Genomic DNA, 22,047 nt, shown 5'->3' on the forward strand with positions numbered 1-22,047 from the left:
AGCGGGATAAGAACAAAAGTATTAGCGGAGTCAGATCTCCCTTACCTATATCGTCATCGGCCTGCTCGACCGACCAGGCATGTCCGCAAGCAGCAAGGTATCTTTCTATCTCCCCACCCTTGTCCTATATTCTATAGACCATCTCACCTACTCACAATACTCACATAGCCAACATGGGTGAGTTGTGATATGGACAGTAGTTCGCGGTGAACGGCAGCTGACTGTTAGGCATTTTCTCTCACCACGCTGCCGACGATGTGACCGTCACGGCCACCTTCCCCGAGTCCAACACCTTCGGCCGTTCGTTTATCGTTCACATCTGACCGTACACCTGTGCTGATGAGGCAGAACTGGTCAACGGCCAGAGGAACGACCTCTTCATCCACCTTGCCAACAACGGGAAGAAGAACTATACCCTCGTTTCTGCCGGTGCGAGCTACCACGACCCTCTGCGGAACTGGGCTTTGGTACGCTTTCTGTTTGCACTGCAGAGCTGTAGGAAATGCTGATTGTTATAGGTCAAGAATCAGACAATCACTCGGTTCGGCGTCCCTCTTGTGTCCGGATCCAACTACTCTGCGCCTTTCAACGTCTACTCCGAGTGAGTATTCATTCCCCTTGTCCCCATATTCTCTGCTGACTTCTAGACACCGCCCCTCCGAAGTCGGTCTCACCGTCTGGGTCAACCTCGCCGACGGCACAACCAAGGAGATTCTTCCCATCACCGCCTTCAACCAGACGGTCTCGGTTGTCGAGCCCCCTCTGAGCTGGATCGACCCGTCCCTGCTCCTCGTCTACTCGCTCCTTCTCGCTGCACTCGGTGCCGGCGCATGGCTCGCCTACAACTCGTTCATGGGCAACCAGGCCGGCAAGAAGGGGTCCAAGCGGACCGTCAAGCGCGCAGTGGTCGTTGCGAAGCAGGAAAACCAGGTGTATCCCGACGTCAAGCCGTATGAGGAGGAATGGATCCCGGCGCACCACCTCAAGAGCGGGGGCAGCAAGTTGAAGAAGCGGGGTGGGAAGGGTGTGCCCGGGGCTAGCTCGGGCGCGGAGGAGTTGACGAGTGGCGGAGAGGTGACGAGTGGGGCGGAGACGAGCGGTGCTGAGGGCAGGAAGGTCAAGGGGAAGAAGGGGAAGAAGGCATAGGGGCCGGAGATGATTAAAAGTAAAATATACACGTCTTAATATCTGTTGATCTTGTTCAGTCTGGTGACCGAAGGGAGCTCTAGGTTCTCACCGGCAGCTAGCTGCTTTGCCTCTTCAGTGGACGACTGTGAACCACCCATGGCTCCTATGGACGGGAGCAATTGCTGTACCTCCACTTGCTGTGCCAAAAGTCGAACACCTCCATCTACGCCCTTCAATCGTTCAATCATCCCATGATATTAGCCCCTACGATGTCGCTCAGACTTATCCGACCCGCTGCCCGTGCTCTGCTGAACGCACGATCCGCAATTCCCGCTCGGATCGTAGCTGTCGCTCCGCGAGTCGCTGCACCTGCGTTCCGATCCTTCTCCATCTCTCAACGGAGATTAGGGAACGGCGAGAGTAAGTCTGGCTGCTTCCATGCGCTCTTCATCTATGGTGGTATGAGGATAGGACTCGTCAGCTAACATGATAGGTGATGCAGTTCTGTCCGCTGCTATCTCTGCAGAACACGCCTACGAAGTGCAGGAGACCAGTGCCCAACCCGAGATCCCCGAGTTCCTCGATACATTCCGCTCGAACAGGACGTGGGAGATCCAAGATAATCCAGGGGCGGACGATGTCGTCCTCACCCGGAAGTTCGGGAGTGAGAGGTCAGCTTCACCCCTTCGGACGACACGTGGAGCACAGCTGACAGACCAGCTTGAAGCTCACCTTCCAAATATCCGATATCGACCCCCTCGCCGAAGAGGAAGACCCCGACCACGTAGCGGCGCCAGTAGCCGACGAGGGCGCAGAGGACGTCGCGGCAGAGGACACCCCGCCTTACATTACCGTCTCGCTCGTGATCTCCAAGCCGGCTCACCCGAACGCGATGAGCGTGGATATGGAGGCGGGGGAGGAGGGCATGGTGATTACGAATGTGGCGATGTTTGAGAGGGGGGTCGCGCTGGCGGAAGGGAATGAGGGGGATTGGGTCAGGGGAGGACGGTACATGGGGCCTCGTAAGTCGATAGGAAGAAGTGGAGAGGGGGAGAGCAGGAGCTGACGGGCAGAATTCGAGCACCTCGATACTGGCGTGCAGGATTCTTTCCAGGCTTATCTGGCCGAACGTGGAGTCGACGATGCTCTTGGTGCGTTCCAGATCTTGTGACTTTACTTGAGCCCAGCTGATCCGCAATAGCTCAGTTCATCCTTCAATACGCAGAGTACAAGGAGCAGCGGGTAAGTGTTCACTGTTTCAAATATGGCCACCGAACCATTCGGGCTGTGCTCCTTTCCGCCCACTATGCATGACACCGAATGTAAGCTGACCCAACTCAGGACTACGTCAGCTGGCTGGAGCAGGTGAAGGGCTTCGTTGACCAGTAGGAAAGCAGAATGAGGAGAGTAAGGAATGAACATGACGACCCATCATGTATAGAGCATGCACTTCTCAGATCATTCCCTTCTTCGCTATATGCCGTGTGTGGAAACGGGCGCAGTGAAGCAATCCATAGCAGACTATATATCCTGCTGGGCGTGCTTCGCAGCCGCCAACGCCGCGACCAACCTCCCATTCCCAATCCACCCTTCCTCGGTCTTCAAATCCCAGCCCCAATCGCTCGTCGCCATCCTCACCGTCGCCGTACCCAGATCGGCCGAGTTGATGACCATCGATGGATAGACTGCTCGGAATACCGCCCCCAGCGCAGGTAGGCCTGTCCTCATGAGAAAGCTCATTTCCGGGCGGTGCTATAGGCAGTCAGCTTCACACAAAGTCTCACGGAACGACGGCACACACCTCAACTATAGGGATGATGCCGCCGGGTCGCACAGAGACCGTCCTGAACCCCTCGGTCTCCGACAGCCGGATCTCCTTCTCCGTCCGGCCCTTGATGTTCCCAAAGAGCGTTCGGGCTTTTTCGGACTGATCTGCCCCTTCGCCCGAGATAAAGATGAATTTGAAAGGCTGAGAAGGGGTCCCGAGCGTCGATAGACCCTTGACGAAGCTCATCGTGTAGTCGTGCGTTATTCTGTCCTTCAGCTCTGACTCCTTCTTGCTTCTGGAGCGAAGACATACTTGACATATTCCTCCTTGGAGACCTGAGTCTGACTGATCCCCAGTGCCCAAATCACACCAGTATGTCCTCTGAGCTTCTCGACCAGGTCGGTCGGGCACGCGTCAAAGCCTGAGGGGTGCTCGGCAGAGGGAAGGAGGATGGTTGATAGTTTGGGGTGGGAAGTGGGGACGGGTCGGCGGGAGAGGAGGGTCACTTGAGTGATTTGAGGAGAGGCGAGGGCGGCTGCGAGGATGCCTGAGCCGGCTGAGATGTTAGTATCCTATGTAGTGGGGAGCTGGGTGCGAAGGGAGGAAAGGCGACCGGGAGAAGGCTTACCGTTTCCGGTTGCTCCGGTGATGATGAGTTTCATATTACTGAAATGGGCGTCCTTGGGTGTGAGCGAGGGTACCCTAGCAGTGCGATGGCTGGGACTGGTCAGTATGAGTATGAGCTGGAAGTAGGACCAGGTTGATGTATGGTTATGCGTTAAAAATGCAGCCCTGCGACCAGCGGTATCTTCATGCCCGTCGGCGTCGGCCAAGCGTCGGCCCAGGTCAGTAAATTCAGTCAAAGGACGTCTTTTGGACCACCGACACCCTGCTCACTCTCGCCTATACGACCTCCTTCTCCGAGTGGGTCGCTGACCACCTCATGGGTCGAGTCTGTGGTATCATTCGGCATCGTGATGGGCATGCTAACACCTTATAGTCACCTTATCGATGACCCTTCGAGCAAGATCTGGATCTCCCCTGCCGAGCTTGCTAAGCCTTGGCCGAGGAGACCCCACACGCTCGGCCTTCTTAGCGTTACGGCATCAGGCACCTCGGCCTCGGTCTTGCGCCTTGCCGCCACATCGCCGCGTCTCCTCTTGCGAAAAATAGCTGACCAAGCACCGCCTGGAGCATGCTGAGTAAGGGTGCCGCGGACCCGCCCGCGGCGGCTGACCGCTGACTCTACAGCTGACTGCGTGCCTGCGTGCTTACTGCGGTCTCGGCCGCGCGGGCCCGATAGGTGGCTGATTCAGAGATTATCAAGATTACGCCATTAATTGCCGCTGCCGCGGAGACCTGCGGCCTGCGGAGCCGCGTCCTCGGGCCCTACAGCCTTGGGCCTTGGTATTTCGACTCGGCGAGGGGACGTGGAGGCCGAGCCTGCGAGGTGTATAAGACAGAGGTATGTCCTGCCCTCTTCCCCTCGTCCCACAGCAGCAACAACAAGCATACCGCGCCAGCACAATTACGAGTACCTACTCTAAACATACCAATCACAACTTGACGCAATGTCCAGCACTACCTCCACCTACCCCCGCCCAGGCACACCCTTCCCCTTTTCCCACCCTGCCCCTCCACCACTCTCTCACCGACGCTCATCGGCTACCCAACCCCCTCTGCACTTCGCCGTACCCACCCTCCCGAGCCGTACACCGCCCAGCCTCCTCAAGCGCTCTGGGTCCACCAGCACCTCCTCCTCCGGCTCTGCACCTAAGTACGCCCGATACACCCCTTCTTCTCCTCAACTGCCCCAAACCCCTACCCTCTCGGGCCGCCGGAGCTCCGCCTCTTCCTCCTGCTCTAGCAGCTCCAGCTCCTCCCGCTCCCCCGTTCTCTCCACCCCGGTCCTTCACCCACACAACCCGAACCTCGAGGTGGACGTCGAGATCCTCCTGGACACACCGACAGTCTACGAGTCTCCCTCGGAGTCTCCCTTTGCGCGCAAGTACCCTCTCGCGGGAAGGCCAAAGCTCAGCCGGGGCGCTGCGGTGCCTCTGCCACCATCTACCGGGGCGGCGTTCGTGAGGCCCAAGTTGACACGGAGGGACACACCAAGGCCCAAGGCGGAGATGCAGATGTCGGGATTGGAGGACCAGAGGGGGCGGACGCAGAGGCAGGGGAGCTATACGTCGTTGGTGGATGGGGGGAAGTGGGTGGTCGTTTGAGCAAAAGAGGGGAATATATATAGGGGATCGGCCATAGTTGTATAATACTTGTGAGGATTATAATCTTGTATCAATAGGTAGACGCGGAGTCGACGATACGCAATGATAGGTAGCAATGATAAGATGAATCAGTACCACTCTGCAACACGATCGGGACAAGCAGCATGACACTCTAGATGCGGACCAGAGCTGCAGCTCGAGTATGAGTTTCGCATTCCCTAGACTTATTGCGACCTACTCGAGTAGCTGGCTGCCGAAGGAGAGGGAAACGCCTTGAGACCCCACTGCACCGGATCCCAATCTTCCAGCGACATCAGGACCTGCGCAGCTCCATAGTCCTCATCCGGCGCCAAGGCGCGGAGGTTCGGGTCGGGTATCCAGATTACTGGGAGGGTTAGCTTTCCCCATGTTATGTGCAGGCTAGGGAAGGGACGTACCGTTCATACCGGCGGCTACACCTGACTTGACGCCCTGATACATCAGCCTGTGCTCAGACCCTCTTATGTGGAGCGGCTTACGGGGACAGCATCTTCAAATACTATAGCTCGTTTCCGTTCTTCCCTCTGAGCGTCCGTGCATGCCTCTGCCGTTCCTACATCTCGACCTAGAATATTAGCTCTGGCAGCAGTTTAGTCGTGAGCACTAGATAGGACATACCCAGTGTAGCAGCGGCAGCGAGGAAGATATCAGGGTGTGGCTTGCCCCTACCTGGCTTGACGGACGGAGAGTCGGCAGTGACGATACAGTCTGCGGGGAAGAGGGAGAAGATGTGCGGTAGGTGGCCCTGGCAAGTCAGCTATCGCATGGGCGCAAGGAGCAGCGGTGTGTGAGCTGACCGTTTTGTACAGGAAGTTCTCGTACGTCGATCCGGTAGCCAAAGCCAAGGGCACCCCTTGCGCATGCTATCCCATCAGCAGTGGCCCGCGGAGAAGGGGCGAAACAAGTCGAGGTCGCTCACCAGGCTCTGCACGAGGTGCACCGCTCCAGCCATAGGCGGCACCTTTTTGAACAGCGCCTGTTGCATCTCGTTCCGCTCGTCGAGGTACTCATCCGCCGTCATGTGCTCCTTGACGTCCGGATAGGCCGCGAGGATGTACTCGGCCGCTTGCCGTTGGACTGACAAGATCAGCCACGAAGCAGGGTATTGGGGACCATGGGAGTCACCTTTTCCCATCACGCCAGCTTTGACCTCCCAGGACAGGGTATGGCCATACCGACCGAGAATAATATCTAGCCAACCGTTAGTCTCTTCCGGCCGAAAACGCTTGGGAAAGAAGCGTACTCGTGACATCGGTATAGATTCGCTGAGTCCATCAGTATCAGCCATGATGGAATGCCATTAGCACTCACTTCGGAGTCTCTGTAAGAGTGGACGTCAGTCTGCAAGCATAGATAGGTCAGAGTGTCGCGGGCTCACACTTCACGATCAGCTCGATTCGCACGTGAGATCTGAGATGCGCTGCAGCGATGGGGCCGATCAAACGCACTTAGCAATCCATCCATGTCAAAGATAGCATACTCCACTACGGGGTAGCTGGTGGTACTTGAGGATGAGGTCGCCATGATGTCTAGATTGAAAGGTGGATGCTGCTTGTGCTCGCTTCGGTTGGGCGCGAGGTGTGAGGTGTGAGGTGTATCTAAAAGTGCCTCCCACTTATCTATCTCTGAGATCGACCAGCGACAGCAGCGACAACTCCTCGCACTCTATCGAGTATAGCCTCTGCATCGTCAACATCCATAACCTCTCACAGGCCCCCTAGACCCGCCCGAGCCGCCATCATGCGCCTCTCCGCTCTCTCAGCATTTCTCCTCCCATTTTCCCTGCTCCTCGCCACCTTCGCCCAAGCCCGCTCACATTCCGCCTCCTCGCAGCAAATCCAGGTCTATCTCCACCCGTCCCCTTCCTCCCCTCATGCATCCGCACCGACATTATCAGCCGACCAGGCCAAGGCGGTGCTGAACCATCATCTAGGCGCACACGCCAGTGATTTCGACGAGATGCCGGCGGATGAGGGGATGTGGGGCCATCTCATGGGTATCTGGGGTGGGAGGAAGGAGGTCGATGGGGCGAGGATCGTCATTGTGGATGGAGGGGTGTCGCCGCAGGGTGAGTGCTCGACCTCACTGGACTGGGGAGACTTTTTGTCCGCGGACATGGTGCTGATATCCCAGCTGTTTTGCCCACAAATCTGCAACACGAACCGTCGTTCTATCTCCAAAACGACGATGACGCTGCTTCCCTGTTTGCGCCTTATCTCGAGCGCGCACAGTCATTCTTCAGCGAGATACTCGCCAAGATGCCCGACTACGTCAAGGACTTTGTCGATGGCTTGGAGATGACCGGTACAAGTACGTCTAGTCCCCTTGTCCTCAATTTCTCTAGGCTCTTATCCTTTGTCCAGATTCATAGTCCATGTTGTTGGAAATCCCACGCTGACAAGATCTAGAAGCTGCAGCTGCTCTCCATCAGGAGCTGTCGGCTCTCATTGCGCTGTCCGAGAAGGAGCTCATCCCATTCTTGGCAAACCTGCGTACGAGCACGTGGGAGGCTGTCCGGGTCAGCGGGCTCGCAAACGTCAAGGAGGGCAGCGAGGAATGGGAGGAGGGGACAAAGAGCGTCCAAGCTGGGCTCCAGGCGGTATGTCTACTTGCTCAACACTCGCACGTTCTGCCCTGGCTGTCGCTGGGTAAGTATGAAGAGCACAGTTGATGCGCCATAGATGTCTCAACCCGACTCGCCACCGCTCATGATCATCATCATGCCCCAGCAGTCCAGTCAGGCCACCTTCCACTCCAAGCGCTCCATCAACACCATCGAAGAGCGCTCATTCAACGACTCCACGCCCGTGTGCTACAAGTCCAAATCGGCCTGTTCGGACTCGACATCCTGCTCGGACCACGGGTCGTGCACCATGCTTGGCCAAGTCGGGGACAAGGAATGCTGGGGGTGCAAGTGCAGCTCGGGGTATGCTGGATCAGAGTGCCAGAAGGCGGACTATACCATGTGAGCTAGGTACACCTCGGACCAGGCGAGAAAGTAGCTGATGTCGTTTAGTCCCTTTATCATCATCGTCTTCTCGACTTTGCTGTTGATGTCGCTGGTAGTGGGCAGTATCGCGTTGTTGATGACCGTCGGGGACACGAAGCTGCCCAGTACCCTAACGCTGGCGGTTGGGCATGCGAAGCGGGATTGAGCGGCGGAGGTGTAGCGGAGATTCGATGCAGATTGTGCTGATCATCCGGGTCGTTGATCTTCTGTGTTGTTCATGTGTGTGCAGCTGTCTGTTGCTCGGCTGGCCAAAACCTCCGTCGCTAGCTCGCCGTCATCAGCTCTCAGCAGCTGGACTTGATATAGGAGCGGATGGCTAGCGGAGATTAGCCTGAAATCCGCGCGGCTAGGTTAGCGGGTAAGTTGAGCGGGCCGGAGCCGATATCCGTCACTTACCGTCGACCAAGAGATGGTCCACTTTTGCCCAAGCTATAAGGCGGGGAGGGGCAGTGGCCCCAGCAAGCGTAATCTCAGCAGCTCCCCTACGCTTAACCGGTACAAAAGTGACTTGAAAAGAACAGACAACAGGGAGCGAATCCAGCCAACCCAAAGATTGTCCTTGCGAACATGTCCGCCCGTACGTCTCCCTCTTGGTCACAGCTCGCCGCGCTACCTCCCCTTGGCACAGCTGACGGGACAGACAAACACGTTCTCAATACCCCCCAGACCTTAGTGGTCGACTCGCTCAAGGGCTTGGTCGCTTTGAATCCCAACATCAAGCTTGATGAAGCGCAACGGGGTACATCCTTCTCATCCCCTCTCTGCCTGACCGGACTCAGCTGACTTGCAGTCATCTACCGCCCTACCGGCGCCGAGCCCCGTGTCACCCTCCTCTCCGGCGGTGGATCAGGGCACGAGCCTGCCCATGCCGGGTTCGTCGGTCCGGGCCTCCTGGACGCCGCCATCTGCGGCAACATCTTTGCGTCCCCGAACGTCGCACAGATCAGGCGCGGGATCGACCTCGTCAGCTCCCCCAAGGGGAGCTTGGTCGTGGTCATGAACTATACAGGGGACGCTTTGCACTTTGGGCTGGCGGCAGAGCAGTATAGAGCTGGAGGCAAGGGGGACGTTAGGGTCGTCATGGTGGGCGATGATGTTGCGGTGGGCAAGGTGCAGGGTAGTATTGTCGGACGACGGTGAGTTCGGTCAAGGTCAAGGAGAGGATCTCGAGGTCGTAGCTGATGATCTAGAGGTCTCGCTGGTACTATCCTCGTGTATAAGCTTGCTTCTGCTCTGTCGGACAAAGGTGGAGATCTGGACGAGTGCGAAAAGCTCGCCAGGTACGCGTGTACCCGTCTTGGTACGCTCGGTATTGGGCTAGACCACTGTCATGTAAGCTCTTCCACTCGCTAGCCTCCCCTTTGTGAAGAGTAAGAGTGGGATGCTGACGACCAGGTACCCGGTACCAAGTCCGGCGAGTCCCATCTCGGCGAGAACGAGTTTGAACTCGGTATGGGCATCCACAACGAGTCCGGTACTTCCAAGCACGCCCTCGGAACTACCGCTGAGCTGGTCGACCAGATGCTGTCCAAGATCGTCGATACGACCGACACAGACCGCTCTTTCGTCCCTTTCCAGAACGACGGGTCGGACGAGGTCGTCTTGCTCGTTAACGGTCTTGGCGCCGTATCTGAGCTGGAGATGGGTGGGATCGTCAATGAAGGTATGTCCTCTGTTCTGTGAACAAGTCTGAAGGGGAGAAGCTGATAGTATAGCCAACAAATGGCTTGCTGGCAAGAAGATCAAGGTCCGACGGATCATGAGCGGGGCATTCATGACTTCGCTCAGTATGCCCGGGTTCTCGCTCACGCTGCTACTCCTGCCCCGATCGGGCGACAAGGACGGGTACTCGTCCGACCAGATTCTGTCGCTGCTGGACGCACCCGCTAGTGCGCCTGGATGGAAGTACTATGCTGCTACCGAACCCGGGGTGGTATCGGAGGAGAAGGAGGCGGTTGCGCACGCTCAGGCGGCCAAGGAGGTGGATCTTGCTCGTAAGTCCAGTGTTCGCTGCTCAGAAGGTCTCGCTAACGTTCAGCACTCGACTCGAATGCCTTCCTCGCTGCCATCACTCGCGCATGCCACGCACTCATCGAGGCCGAGCCGGAGCTTACCAAGCAAGACCAGATCGCTGGGGATGGCGACGCTGGTCTTACGCTCGAAGCCGGCGCCAAGGGCATCTTGAACGCTATCAAGGATGGCAAGATCAAGGGCCAGAACGTCATTGAGGATGTGGGCGTGATTGCTGAGGTCGTCGAGGAGGACATGGGCGGCACGAGTGGGGCTCTCTACTCGTGAGTTGTATTTCAATCCACCTTATTCCGGGTCCATTGGGAGTGGGACATCTGCTGACGTTGCAGGATCTTCTTTGCTGGTCTCGGTCGATCCCTTCGCGAAGCAGCGACTTCGGGCTCAAAATCTACGACCCCGGAAGTATGGGCCAAAGCTGCCTCGGACGCGCAGGAGACGCTATACAAATGTACGTCCCGTCTTTGATTGTGCTGGAGGCTGGAACTGACGTGTAGACACTCGCGCTCGACCTCCATCGCGTACCCTCGTCGACCCGCTGGACGCATTCACCGCCTCCCTCCCTTCCAAAGGTCTCTCTTCTGCCGCCGACGACGCCTACGCCGCCGCGGAGAAGACCAAGGAGCTGGTCGCCAAGGCCGGAAGGGGTGCGTATGTCAACCAGGAGGATCTGAAGAAGCGGGAAGTGCCTGATCCGGGAGCGTGGGGCGTGTGGAGGATCTTGGATGGACTGAGGGGATACGAGGCGAAGAAGTGAACATTATAACAGGTCGATCTGTGCGAGATGCTATTTACATACTGAGAATCCTATGTACAACGGAAGTGACTATACTACAGACCTAGCTAGTGCTACAACGTTCGTTAATTGATCAATCGTCATCCTCCTCCCGGCTACCACTGAAATGCCCTTTCCTTCAACTCCCTTCAAGCTCCACTGGACCTCGCCCATACACCCCTTCCTGATCACTCAAGCGCCAACACACCGAGCCGAGCACGAGCCAAGGGAAGACATTGCTGAAGATATCAGTAGATATTTTGACAGGTCAAAGCGAGGAACTCACATGTAAGACGATATGACAAGCAGATCCGGTATAGGATGCACGTGTACAGAAAAGACATGAGGTGGCTGCATAGAGGAACCTCTGAGCGAAAGTCGAGCTCGATGCGATCTTGTCGTTGGATCATGCAGAGGTGATTGCCGTCGAGGGTGCGTGGTGTTCTGGGTCGTCATCCGGTAGCATGGATTGAGGCTGTATGGGGTCATCAGCTGAGGCAGAGCTCGGCTGGGTTTGATCTATATGATGAGCGAAGCTCAGAACAATGACGATGTGAATCAGCTTACCAGCTAGCTTTGCCGCCAAGAATCGATGGAGCTTCCCCAGATTCTCCCTCAAATCGTCATTCTCTTTCTCCAGCACCAGCGACACCTGCAGAAGGTCCGCAGCCTCCGCCTGAGACTGGGCTAGCTGTTTGGCGATCTGATCAGGGTCAGCGCTTGCCCCACGTGGTTGACGAGCTGCACTCACAGAAGCATCGTCGGCTGCAGGCCCACTGACAGAGAGCAGCTCGGCGCAAAGAGCAGCTGTCGCCCGCTCCTTCTCCGCCACCCGCATCGCCTCGAGCTCCTCTTGCAGGACGGCTCGAATCTTCTCGAGATCTTCCGCCTTGGCGCGGAGCTTGGAAAGCTCAGCTGCTGACGCAGATGCGGTCCGCCGACGTGACTCCTCCGCCATCGTGACGTCCGCGAGCGCCTGCTGGGCCTGGGATTGAAGCAAGTTGACTTGGGCGGTAAGAGCCTCGACCTGCTTCCGGAGCGTATCGACCAATTGTTGCCGGTGGTGCTCCTTGACGGCCGCAGCATCGAGATCATGACGCAGCTTGACCACAGTCTTGTCGACCTCCCCTTCGAGACGGATCACCTCCGCCTTGAGTGCCGCCTCGTGCTTCTCCTCCGCCATCTTGAGCTGCTGAGCGAGACTGGCCTTCTCCTCTCGCAGCTGCTCCCCTTCCGCCATGATGTCCGCTAGCTGCGTCCGCATTTCCCCCACATTCGTCGACGACTTGCCCGCCTGCACCTCGTGCTGGCCAAGTCGAACCTGCTGCTCCTGGACGGTTTGAGCAGCAATGTCAAGCTTGGCCTGCAGACCCGCGACTTCCGCCTGGAGGGTATCGACTGCGCGTTGCTTTTCGACGACCTCTAGAGCAGCCTTGGCGAGGCCATTCCGAGAGGCAGCCGCGTCCGATTCGGCCGTCTTGGCCGACTGTTTGCTGGCGTCTAGCTCGGCACGAATACCCGCTAGGTCCGATTGGAGGAGCTTGTTCGTTCCCGCCAGCACTCCAATGTCATTCTGCAGGCTTGCAAGCCCCGATGAAGTGGCGGCCGCGCGACCGACGGTCGTTTGGGCCTGTTTTTCGAGGCGCTGGACTTTCGCTTCCAAGCTCTGAACGTGGGCGCGCCTTTTCGTTGCCTGATCAGCCGCATCATTCGCGTACCGTTTGGCCGAGTTGAGTTCCGACTGAAGGCGAGTGTCACCCTCCTCGAGGGCACCGATGTACTTTTGCCTCGCGGCTAAGTCAAGCTTGACCACCTCGAGCTCCTTCAGCCGAACGGCCGCCGTGGCACTAACAGCCAGCAGATCCTCCGACGTAGTCCGAAGCTTCACGTCCCGATTTTTGACGTCGACTTTGAGCCCGTCGATAGTAGACTGGTTCCGACCGATGGTGATCCTTGACTCGTCAAGCTCGGCTTGTCGAGCCGTACGCTCCGACCTCGCAGTCTCTGCATCCCGGCCTGCAGTGGCAATTTGCGATCTGAGATGGGTGATCTCGACCGCATGCGAGTCGACCTCGGCTAACTTGGCCGTGATCACCGCGGTACCGGCGGCGAGCGATTGTCCTAGGTCCGCAATGATTCCCGCCGAGGCCTGAAGCTCCTCCCTGATCTGCCTCTCAGTGGCCACCAGCTTCTCCTTCTCTTCCTTCCACTCGATCGAGGTCTGCAATGCGAGCTTCTCCGCATCGGCAAGCTGCTTACGTTGCCCCGAGATCGTGATGGTTGCCGTGGAATGGACCCGCCGGAGCATGCTCAGTTCCGCACTCAAACCGTCCTTCTCCCCCCCAATTCGGCTCATCTTACTCTCCGCCTCCTGCGCCGAAGCCGCCATAGCCACCTTGTGCGCTTCCCGCAGCTTGGTCATCTCCGCCTTCGAGCGCTCCACCGCCGACTCCAACCCCTTCAACTTCTCTTCCGCTTCGCTAGCGGAAGACGCGCTCGCCGTAGCTGCGGCTTCATGAACTCGTCGTAGCTCGCCCAGCTCAGCTTCGAAGCGCTCCTTGTCCTCCTTCATCCCCCTCAACCTCTCCTCTCCTACCCTCGCCGCCTCGACAAGTTCATCCCGCTTTGTCGTACCGGCCGCTATCGCCGCCTTGTGCTCCTTCTTCGACGTCTCCATCTCGGCTTGCAGCCCCGCGCACTCCGCCATCCGCGCGTTGACGTGCGCCTCGGCAAGTCCCGCTCGCGCGACCAACCGCTGGAGGGCAGTTTCATTCTCCTCGGCCGCCGCATCCTGCGCCCGAATACGCTCCGCTTGTTGACCGAGCTGGTCCGACAGCGCCTGCTTGTTGGCAGAGATTTGGTCCCGAGCGAGGATGACGGTCTTGATCTCGGTGGTGAGACGATCCAGTTCACACTGCAGGGACGCAGCCTTAGCTGTCTCCCCTGCAAGAGCGACAGCTTTGGCCTCGAGATCGGCCTGGACAGTCGCCAGAGCCGAGCGAGCGTCATCAGCCGCGGAGCGATGTATGTCCAGCTGTGAATTCGCCATTCCAGTCCGTCGCACGAGCTCCGCCTTGTCTGTCTTCATTACCTCCAGCTCCAGCCTCATCCTCTCCGCTTGCGCCCGCTCAACTTTCAAGACCTCGATATCCGCCTGGCCCTTCTTGACTTCCGCCCTTGCTTTCCCCAGCTCGAGGACCAGCGCACCGAGCCGCTTTTGCGCCGTTTCCGCCGTCCCTGCTTGATTCGACAAGCGAGCCTCGAGCAGCTGCATCTTAGCGGCATGGTCTGAGGCCTGGCGCTCCGCTCCTTTCTGCCAGGTCTCAGCTGACAGCTGAGCGCCTTCCTGCATCCGGACGAGGTCCGCCCGCAGTGACGCCACGAGGGAGTCCTTCTCAGACAAGTCACCGGTCTGGACGTCGACCGTCTTTTGGAGGTTCCGGATGGTATCGTTGGCAGTTTCGAGCTCGTGCGCATTGACTCTTTGGCTTTGAGTGGACGCGACGGCAGTGTCGCGTTCGCCGAGTAGACGAGCAATATCCTCCCGGAGCTTGTTGACAAGTGACGAGGACTGGGAAGTCTCGAGCGAATGGTTGATGACGCTTTGCTGAAGCGCGCCGATACGGGCTTTTGCAGACTGCAATTCTGCCTCCTTCTCGTCGACCGAAGCCTGCAGCTGCTGCTGTACTTCACCCGAGCTCTTCTCCGCCAAAAGCGCCCGATCAAGGTCTTGTGACAGACCGAATTTGTCGGCCGCCAATTCCCCAAGTTCGGCGTCCAAAGCATCCGCCTTGACCTCCGCCGCCTCGAGCTTTGCCTCGGCCGCCGCCGCCCGCGACTCACCAGCCTCTGCTCTCTTCACCGCCTCGGCGGCTTCGTACGCATGCCCAGTGAGGCGCTCGTTCGCCGCGTAGAGCTGGTTCCGCAGAGCGTCCTTGTCCGAGAGATACGCCGCGGGCTGTGCGTCCGACTGATTGACGGTGTCCAATTCTGCCTTGAAGCGGGAGACGCTGGCTGCGAGGGTATGGATTGTGTTCTGCCTCGCCGTGAGGTCGGTAGTGAGGGCGTCAAGTTGACGCTCGCGTGCCCCCGCTTCGGCCATCAAATTCGCTTTCTCTGCCCTTAGCGTGTCCATGACTTGGCGACCCCTCTCGGCCGCTTGCGATGCCTCCTCGCTGAGCTTCTGCAGCTCCGAATTGCGGCTATCCAGCTCAGAGATGCGTTCCGCCGACCGCTTAGTTTCCGCTTCGAGGTTGGCGACTAAAGTCCGCTGCCGGGCCAGTTCGTCGTTGGCGGCATCAAGTCTGGTTGCCTGCTGCGAAGCGGTAGTGTCCGCTTCCACGAGCCGTTTCTGCTGCTTGGCCATCGTCCACGCAGCTTCGGAGCTAGACTGCCTTGCCGTGGCCGCCGCAGTGACCGCGTAGTCGCGTTGATGTTCTGTAGCTGCGAGGTTGCGCTCGACGCCGGCGAGCGTGTCCCGCATAGCAGCCAGTTCCATCGCCGACGCCTGGTCACCCCGAGCGTCGTCCCCGGATTGTCGGTGAAGCCCCGCGAGCTTCCCCTCCAGGCCACTGATGGTGGTCTCAAGCTGGGTGATGGTCGACCGATGTCCGACCTGCCGCTTATGATAGGAGTCGACGAGTTCCGCCTGCATCTCATTGGTGGACTGAAGCACCTCCAGTCCCTCCTTCAAGCCCGCCTCGCGCTCCGAACTGAGCGCTATCTCTTCCCGCACAGCAGTGACCTCCGCTCTCGCCTCTTTGACAGCGATAGCAGACGCCTCGGCTGTTGCGCGAAGCCCCGACAACTGGCCCTGCAATTCCTCGAAGTGCCGCTGCAGGGACAGGCGCCTCTCGTCCAAGGCCTTGTGATCCTTCCTGGCTTCGTTGCGCTCCCTCAGATACCGCGTGGCATATGCCTGAGCCTTGTCGCGATCCGCCTGATACCGAGATGCGGACGCCTTGTTCTCGACGAGCTTTGCGACGTGCTTACGGGCCTCAGCGAGTTGCTGTCTGAGAGCATCGTCGGGCCGGGTCTCATAGATGTATTGTTGTTCCATCTTACAGAGCTGATCCGCGAGATCCGCCTTCTCGCGGACGAGACGTTCATTGAGACTCGAGAGTTGGTCTCGAGCCGTGCGGAGGGTTCGGACCTCGGCCTCGGACGATTGCCTGGCGGCAACAGCCTTTTCGACCTCTAGCCGATATGAAGTCACCCTGTCCTCGGTGGAGGTGATCAGGTTGGCATCTATATCTTTGTTTGTGTCGGCCGCCTTTCTGAGTGCCGCCGAGAGGTCATCGACCTTCTGGTCGCTTTTACGAAGACGGTCGACGAGGTCGGTGACGAACACTCTGAGCTCCGGCGTCAGAGAAGCTAGGCGGAGGGATGCCGAATCGCGCGACGTGTAGTGCTGCGATTTGCTGACCTTCGATGGGTCGGATCGCGCCAGGACCACTGCGACGTCAGCTACGACTTCATGCCTCATGACCTTCCTGACTCACACTCCAGTTTTGGCACGATCTCCTCCTGCTCTTCCTCGTCTGCTTCCCCGCCGTAACTCGACCCGATATGGGACAGCCTCCTGCCCAAGCTACTACCCGCCGACCCCTCTGATCGATCTTCCCATCCCAACAGAGCAGGGCGCCAGGCCGCTTCGGCGGTGGGATCCCTTCGCTCAGAGTTGAGTGCAGCGATCTCGTTCCGCAGATCGGCCAGCTCAGCCCGACATCCATCAATCTCGCGATTTGCGCCTTCCGTCGCGGCCCGCGCGCGCTCCTTCGCGCTTACCAGAGCTGTCCCCAAACGCTCCTCCCTGAGCCGCGCCTCTTCGCTCCGGCGCTCATGATGTCCGGCGGCTGCGCGCATCTCCGACTTCAGCGCCTCGACCGCCTGTCGCAACTCAACCGCTTCGCTCCGGTAACCTTCCACTTCCCGCCTTGCCCTGCCCTCTGCCGCCGTTGCTCGTGTTTCCGCCTCCGTCCGAGCCCTGTCTGAGGTTTCCACCCTCTCTCTCGATTCCTCGAGCTGACGAGCGAGATGAGCCTTCTCGTTCTGGAGAGTGCGTTCATCCTTCTTGAAATCGCTCACAAGCTCGTTCAGCGTCCTGTCAAACGTGTCCGCCTCCGCTAGGAGCCGTTTGTTCTCGGCTTTGGCGAAGAGAAGTGCCCCTTCGTTCGGGGCCGGCCGCTGGTCGAGCTGCTGCTGGAGGATGTCGATCTGCTTGTACAGTTTCGTCCGCTGGCCGACCAAATCGACGTGTATATCCTTGTGTTGGCGCACTTCCTCCTTGAGTCGGCGCACCTCGTTGCTCTCGCTCGCGAGTTCCCTCGTCAGATCGTCCCTTTGTGCCCGCAACTTGCGCGCAGCCGAGCGAATGAACTCCATCTCCTGGGAGTCGGAGTCCTTCGCCTCTCGCGCGGCATCCGAGATGGAGACGTCAAGTGTCGTCTTGAGCATCTCATTTTCCGCCGCAGTGACCGCCGAGGTCCTCTTGGCCTCGTCGACTTTCATCCGGGCGAGCTTGTTGACAAAGTCGGCCGTTTTGAGCTTTATTTCAAGCTCTCCCGCTTCGTTCCTCCTCTCCTCGGCCGCCGATCCCGCGATGCGGAGTTGGCGGCGCAGGTCCTCCACATCCTTGCTGATGTCCGCAGGCTGAGTGCTTCCGAGCCGAGCAACAGTATCGACTGGACGTTGGTGAAGCGGGGCTTGCTCAGCGATCTCCGCCTCGAGGACTCTGGTCATCTCCCTCTCCTTCTCCAGCAGGACCCAAAGTTGCTCGTAACTTGTTTCGGGCCCCTCGCTCTCCGCCTCCACCTCATCTAGCCGCCTCCGCTTACTGCCTCCGTGCATCTCTTCCAGTCCCTGATCGGGCAGTAGACTCTGACCCGCGCGCGCCGAGTCAGAGTGTTTGCGACCGCCCATGATCGGCGAGTCGAGACCGGAAGCGGCGGAGCCCCCGATGTCTGTATGTAGGATGGAAGGTGGTCCGTCCCCATCTGATGAGGACTCGAGCAGAGAGAGCTTGGAAGACGAAGCCGTAGCTGTCACACTCTCCCTGCATGTCCGTTTGAGAGCGCGAGGTGTGAAGCGGCTTGTTGAGTGAATATGGCTGAGGGTTGGGGGTCCATTGGTGAGGAGGGAGGATGATGGATCTATAGAGTCTGATAGATCTGATGATACGTCAGCTTTGCACGTTGCGTCATCGGCCAAATACGAAATACTCACGGGCTGTAGAAGCCGATGCTGAGCCATCAGAGGACGCACTGCCGCCGTCGCCCAGAGTTTGTTGAGAGGGAGGTGGTGGTGGTGGTGATGATGATGATGGAGAGGACGCCCGAGGCGTTCTTGCAGCCGTTATGCTTGTGGGCAAGCGCGATATAGTCATTGACTCTACCGTCGGAGCCGCGAGATCTGCGTCACTGAGGATCAGCTAAGCTTCTGGTGACATGAGGCCTGAAGAAGCACGGACACATGTAGGAAACACGCGTACCCTGATTGGCCCAGTTTCAATCTGGCTGAGACGAGCTCGGATGGTGGATCCGCCGTCACTCCGTCCAACTCAGAGGCAGACTCTTCCAGCGTCTGGTCATACAACTTCTTCCGAGCTCGCTTGAACATCGACTGCCGCGAGCCATACAACTCTCTTTGCGCTTCTGCCGACAAGCCGTCCAGCTCCTTTTCCGTTGGTCTCAAGGAGTCGTCCCCCTCAATAGCCTCATATTCTCCCTCGTCAGGCTCCACAGCAAGGGTGGTAGACTTCCGGCCTCCCGCTTGGGTTGTTTTCTGGGGAGGCCGACCGATCTGATCGAGTCGGATGACGGGGTCGACCGAGCTAGGGCTGCTCCGTTTTAAAGGGAACGGTGGGGCGCCGAGTGAGAGAGACGCTTCCGCTTCAGCGATGGTCGAGAAAGCGGGGACCGCATCTGGGATATGCTCCGAGGGGTCGGAAGGGGTGGCATCCGCAGTAGGTGTCGGGACCATCTCGGCGAAGAATCACGGGTAGATCAACCCCACGCCGCAGATCTTGACTCCCCTCCGTGCACCCCGCCTAGCGAGCAAATCCAGGAGGATGCCGCCGACTGGAGAGGAAGTCCGAGTAGTGACCGACTAGGCGCTTATGAGTGTGAGATGGGAGTGTTGTGTGACAGCTGCACTCCGCTCAACTTGACCAATTTTGACGCGACTGCAGTCGGAGGCGATTACGTACAAGAGATGAGTCATGCGGTCATGCTGAGGAATGTGGCGTTGGAAAGCTGGCTGTGGCATGGCCTGCAGCAAGTGACCAGCTCTGACCTTCTGCAAGCACACTTCGCACTGCTGCGCATGTTACCGGCGCCCGAGGAAGCTCCCATCTATGCACAGACATCGCCGGCTGGAATCAGGTACAATGCGCTATAAAATCTACAACCGAAAACAATACATCCCAGTGCGCCAGATCTGATCGTCAGCAGGATGCCATGTGTTGCCTACTGACATGGCTACATCGTACAGTCACCGCGTTGCAGGGATGAGTGACGACAAGCTTACCCGCTGCTTCGTCCGAGATCAACTCGGCGACCGTTCAGCCTTCCTTTCTGTACTTATCCGCGCAAAGCTCCTTCATCCGCGACTCGAGCTGCGCACACCGAAGCTTCAGTGCATCTCGCTCCTCCTTCACAGCGTGCGCCTCCTGGATCTGCGCCTCCAGCTCCTTCATCTCTATCCGCTGATAGTCTAGCAGTCTCTCCTTGTCCCTCAGGCTCCCTCTCAACAATTCCCGCTCCGCCTTCCACTTCTGTTCTCGGTTCTTCAAGGTCAGGTTGTGCTCCTTGTATTGCTTCCTCTCCTCTCTTGCGACGACCAGGCTCGCTTCCAATTCTTCCACCTTGCCGTGAAGAGCAATCTCCCTAGAAGAGGGAAGCAATGGCGGACGGGGTGGTGCCGGTCCCAAACCTGTGGAGGCGGGACCCCCGTCTAGCACAAATGGTGGAGGTGTAGGTCGAGGAAGGGGAAAGTACACAGTAGGGAGACTGTGAGCGGGAATTTTGGACACTAGTGGAGGTGGCGGCGGCCCAGGGAAAGTCGTGAGGGATTTAGGTGGACCCACAGCATCCCCGAAGCTGAAGGTGGGATTCGTGGGCGGAGTTGGGCTGGACGCAGATGCGACAGAGAGAGGCGGCGACGGAGGTCCAGCTGCTGGATCAGCTGGCCCATGAAGGAGTATCCACAAGAAGACACTGACCGTATGCTTCGCCGTTTGTAGCTCGAAGCCGAGGCGGAGTTTTCTTCTGAATGACCTCAGATGCTCCGTCTAGTATCGTCGACGCTGGTCGTTTCTGACCCTTTGCGGGAAGATTGCTGGACATGGTATCGTGTGCTAGCAGTAGATGAGGTCTGAGGCTATGTGCAATAGAACAACATTCGGAAGACTGAACGTGGATAACAACCGCGCTAGTCAGGCCTCCACTTCCTCTTCCGGTTCCTTTTGTCTCCGAAAATCTTGAAACGCCTCCGCTTATTTGAAACGCCGATGTCCGTGCGCATGAGGTATGCGGATTTCTCCCTCAGCAGGGACTGCAGTGCTCATGGGCTCGAACATCTGCGTGCCGTGTATTGCAGAGGCGGATAGTATGCCTACGGCTCTATATACATGATGTTTCATCCTAGCGCTACTTAGTCAACTTTGCGCACCCTCTGTCACAGCTCATCCCGGGAGAATTGCCTCCCGTATCGATCCTCCTGTTCCTCCCGAGTCTGGTCCTTCCCCTTGAAGAAGCCCAACTTAAGTGGATCGCGAGAACCACTCGATCCGTCTTCATCGGAAGAAGGCGGATGGTACAGCTTCGACTCATCATGTGATTTCCGAATCGCTCGAGGTTGTGGTCGGAAGATCGGGTCCCATTTCGCGCTTGGTTTGGGCGGAGGTGCGTGGACCGACGAGGGGTACCTGCCAGATCAGCAAATGGGCCCGAGGTGTTCGGTCTAGCTGACTTACTTGATGCCCTCTTTCGGACAATTAGAGCCGGTCATACCCGCCGGGAGTTCGGAGAAGGGTATGATGTCCCCGCTTTGGAATTTGCCCTTGACGGTGAATGGCCATGCAGCTAGCGATATCGCTCCGTCTATACAGGTCACCTGCCAGTCAGCTTCGTGCTCAGGTTCACTGGTCGTGATTAGGAAGCTCACTATCACAGTCTGGTTGACTGCTGACAAAGCGGCCTCAATTTCGGATAGAGAATAGGTAGTGTCGGACGATGGGGTTATCTGTCATTCAGCTCGGAACTCGGTCACGACCGGGCGAAGCGGGAAAGCTTACATCGGCGTCTGCCAGGAGCTTTGACACTGGGAAGCGAGCCTTCAGCTGGTGAAGAACGTCAAAGAAAGCTGGAACCTGGAGATATGAGCTATGTACCGCACAAGTCGGAGTTGGCAGCAGGGGTTGGAACGGATGAACAGGGCAGACTCACTCCCGATGCGCCGTCATCTTCTGTGCACATTGGGCTGAGTGTGCTGATATGTCGACCTGATGAACTCCACTGGTCACCTGAGCTGAAGTCGAGGCATCAGCGAGTCTAGACCTACAGCTCTTGCCCAGAGCTCCTCCACGCCCTCGCCGGTTTCTGTGATTGCCCATTCCTTCTCGGCCTTGGTATAACCAGACTCTCCGCCGAAGAGAGGTGACTTCAGACAGAGGGACGAGATCTCCTCATGACTATATCTTGGGGATGACCAACTCGTAGTGATGGGTTTCAGGGTGTCGCATCTGCTCTTCAGCTGTGCCGGACAGGTAACCAAGGTGCAGCATTTGGCGGATACTCACCCCAACACGTCTATCCCATCTATCCCCCAATTTCCGAGGTCATCCGCTTCGTCCAGCTGCAGTCTTTGTCGGAAGACAAAGAGACCTCCCGGTTTGGGAACGCAACATGGGTCGAGGTTGGCAGGGCTCGCTTCGGAAGAGCACGACTCCACGATGGGGCATTCGACCGGCTGGGCCGAACTCGCCAACGCCAGTCGCGCCAGAACCAACCCGAGAATTGTCGAGACCAGCATGTCGAAGTCTCAGGGTGTCATAGAAACTACTAGCGGATCC

The 22,047-nt window shown here is 58.1% G+C and overlaps 9 protein-coding genes across 9 annotated transcripts; 5 read left to right on the forward strand and 4 right to left on the reverse strand.

Moving 5' to 3' along the window:
• Positions 1-173: 173 nt before the first annotated feature.
• Positions 174-1,146, forward strand: MKK02DRAFT_29757 (uncharacterized protein; the record flags this gene model as incomplete). The annotated part of the gene is made up of 5 exons (XM_053087898.1): positions 174-177; positions 229-300; positions 349-467; positions 519-601; positions 648-1,146. 5 exons carry the CDS (start codon positions 174-176, stop codon positions 1,144-1,146), a joined length of 777 nt encoding a protein of 258 aa, XP_052949551.1.
• Positions 1,147-1,397: 251 nt separating this feature from the next.
• On the forward strand, positions 1,398-2,517 carry MKK02DRAFT_18919 (aerobic respiration-related protein; the record flags this gene model as incomplete). Its single annotated transcript, XM_053086020.1, has 6 exons — positions 1,398-1,548; positions 1,622-1,799; positions 1,849-2,150; positions 2,202-2,279; positions 2,330-2,370; positions 2,470-2,517. The coding sequence occupies 6 exons, from the start codon at positions 1,398-1,400 to the stop codon at positions 2,515-2,517; spliced, it is 798 nt and encodes a 265-aa protein (XP_052949552.1).
• Positions 2,518-2,649: 132 nt separating this feature from the next.
• Positions 2,650-3,558, reverse strand: MKK02DRAFT_40101 (uncharacterized protein; the record flags this gene model as incomplete). Its single annotated transcript, XM_053090952.1, has 4 exons — positions 2,650-2,880; positions 2,930-3,161; positions 3,209-3,452; positions 3,525-3,558. The coding sequence occupies 4 exons, from the start codon at positions 3,556-3,558 to the stop codon at positions 2,650-2,652; spliced, it is 741 nt and encodes a 246-aa protein (XP_052949553.1).
• A 909-nt stretch (positions 3,559-4,467) lies between these two features.
• On the forward strand, positions 4,468-5,124 carry MKK02DRAFT_29760 (uncharacterized protein; the record flags this gene model as incomplete). Its single annotated transcript, XM_053087899.1, has 1 exon — positions 4,468-5,124. One exon carries the CDS (start codon positions 4,468-4,470, stop codon positions 5,122-5,124), a length of 657 nt encoding a protein of 218 aa, XP_052949554.1.
• Positions 5,125-5,348: 224 nt separating this feature from the next.
• On the reverse strand, positions 5,349-6,687 carry MKK02DRAFT_40103 (HAD-like domain-containing protein; the record flags this gene model as incomplete). Its single annotated transcript, XM_053090953.1, has 7 exons — positions 5,349-5,509; positions 5,562-5,595; positions 5,643-5,728; positions 5,782-5,908; positions 5,961-6,026; positions 6,083-6,240; positions 6,612-6,687. 7 exons carry the CDS (start codon positions 6,685-6,687, stop codon positions 5,349-5,351), a joined length of 708 nt encoding a protein of 235 aa, XP_052949555.1.
• A 216-nt stretch (positions 6,688-6,903) lies between these two features.
• On the forward strand, positions 6,904-8,318 carry MKK02DRAFT_40104 (uncharacterized protein; the record flags this gene model as incomplete). The annotated part of the gene is made up of 5 exons (XM_053090954.1): positions 6,904-7,231; positions 7,297-7,473; positions 7,572-7,762; positions 7,845-8,128; positions 8,180-8,318. The coding sequence occupies 5 exons, from the start codon at positions 6,904-6,906 to the stop codon at positions 8,316-8,318; spliced, it is 1,119 nt and encodes a 372-aa protein (XP_052949556.1).
• A 422-nt stretch (positions 8,319-8,740) lies between these two features.
• On the forward strand, positions 8,741-10,958 carry MKK02DRAFT_40105 (putative dihydroxyacetone kinase 1; the record flags this gene model as incomplete). Its single annotated transcript, XM_053090955.1, has 9 exons — positions 8,741-8,750; positions 8,814-8,912; positions 8,964-9,309; positions 9,364-9,505; positions 9,569-9,836; positions 9,889-10,167; positions 10,212-10,467; positions 10,534-10,652; positions 10,699-10,958. 9 exons carry the CDS (start codon positions 8,741-8,743, stop codon positions 10,956-10,958), a joined length of 1,779 nt encoding a protein of 592 aa, XP_052949557.1.
• A 424-nt stretch (positions 10,959-11,382) lies between these two features.
• On the reverse strand, positions 11,383-20,320 carry MKK02DRAFT_29763 (uncharacterized protein; the record flags this gene model as incomplete). The annotated part of the gene is made up of 10 exons (XM_053087900.1): positions 11,383-11,495; positions 11,544-11,679; positions 11,728-16,430; positions 16,478-18,160; positions 18,201-18,218; positions 18,240-18,394; positions 18,466-18,956; positions 19,340-19,412; positions 19,601-20,147; positions 20,197-20,320. The coding sequence occupies 10 exons, from the start codon at positions 20,318-20,320 to the stop codon at positions 11,383-11,385; spliced, it is 8,043 nt and encodes a 2,680-aa protein (XP_052949558.1).
• A 331-nt stretch (positions 20,321-20,651) lies between these two features.
• Positions 20,652-22,007, reverse strand: MKK02DRAFT_40108 (uncharacterized protein; the record flags this gene model as incomplete). Its single annotated transcript, XM_053090956.1, has 6 exons — positions 20,652-20,901; positions 20,950-21,089; positions 21,141-21,218; positions 21,271-21,345; positions 21,537-21,717; positions 21,775-22,007. 6 exons carry the CDS (start codon positions 22,005-22,007, stop codon positions 20,652-20,654), a joined length of 957 nt encoding a protein of 318 aa, XP_052949559.1.
• Between the last annotated feature and the right edge of the window lie 40 nt (positions 22,008-22,047).

This window comes from Dioszegia hungarica (assembly GCF_025882075.1).
Source record: "Dioszegia hungarica strain PDD-24b-2 chromosome Unknown MKK02contig_2, whole genome shotgun sequence".
NCBI lineage: Eukaryota > Fungi > Basidiomycota > Tremellomycetes > Tremellales > Bulleribasidiaceae > Dioszegia > Dioszegia hungarica.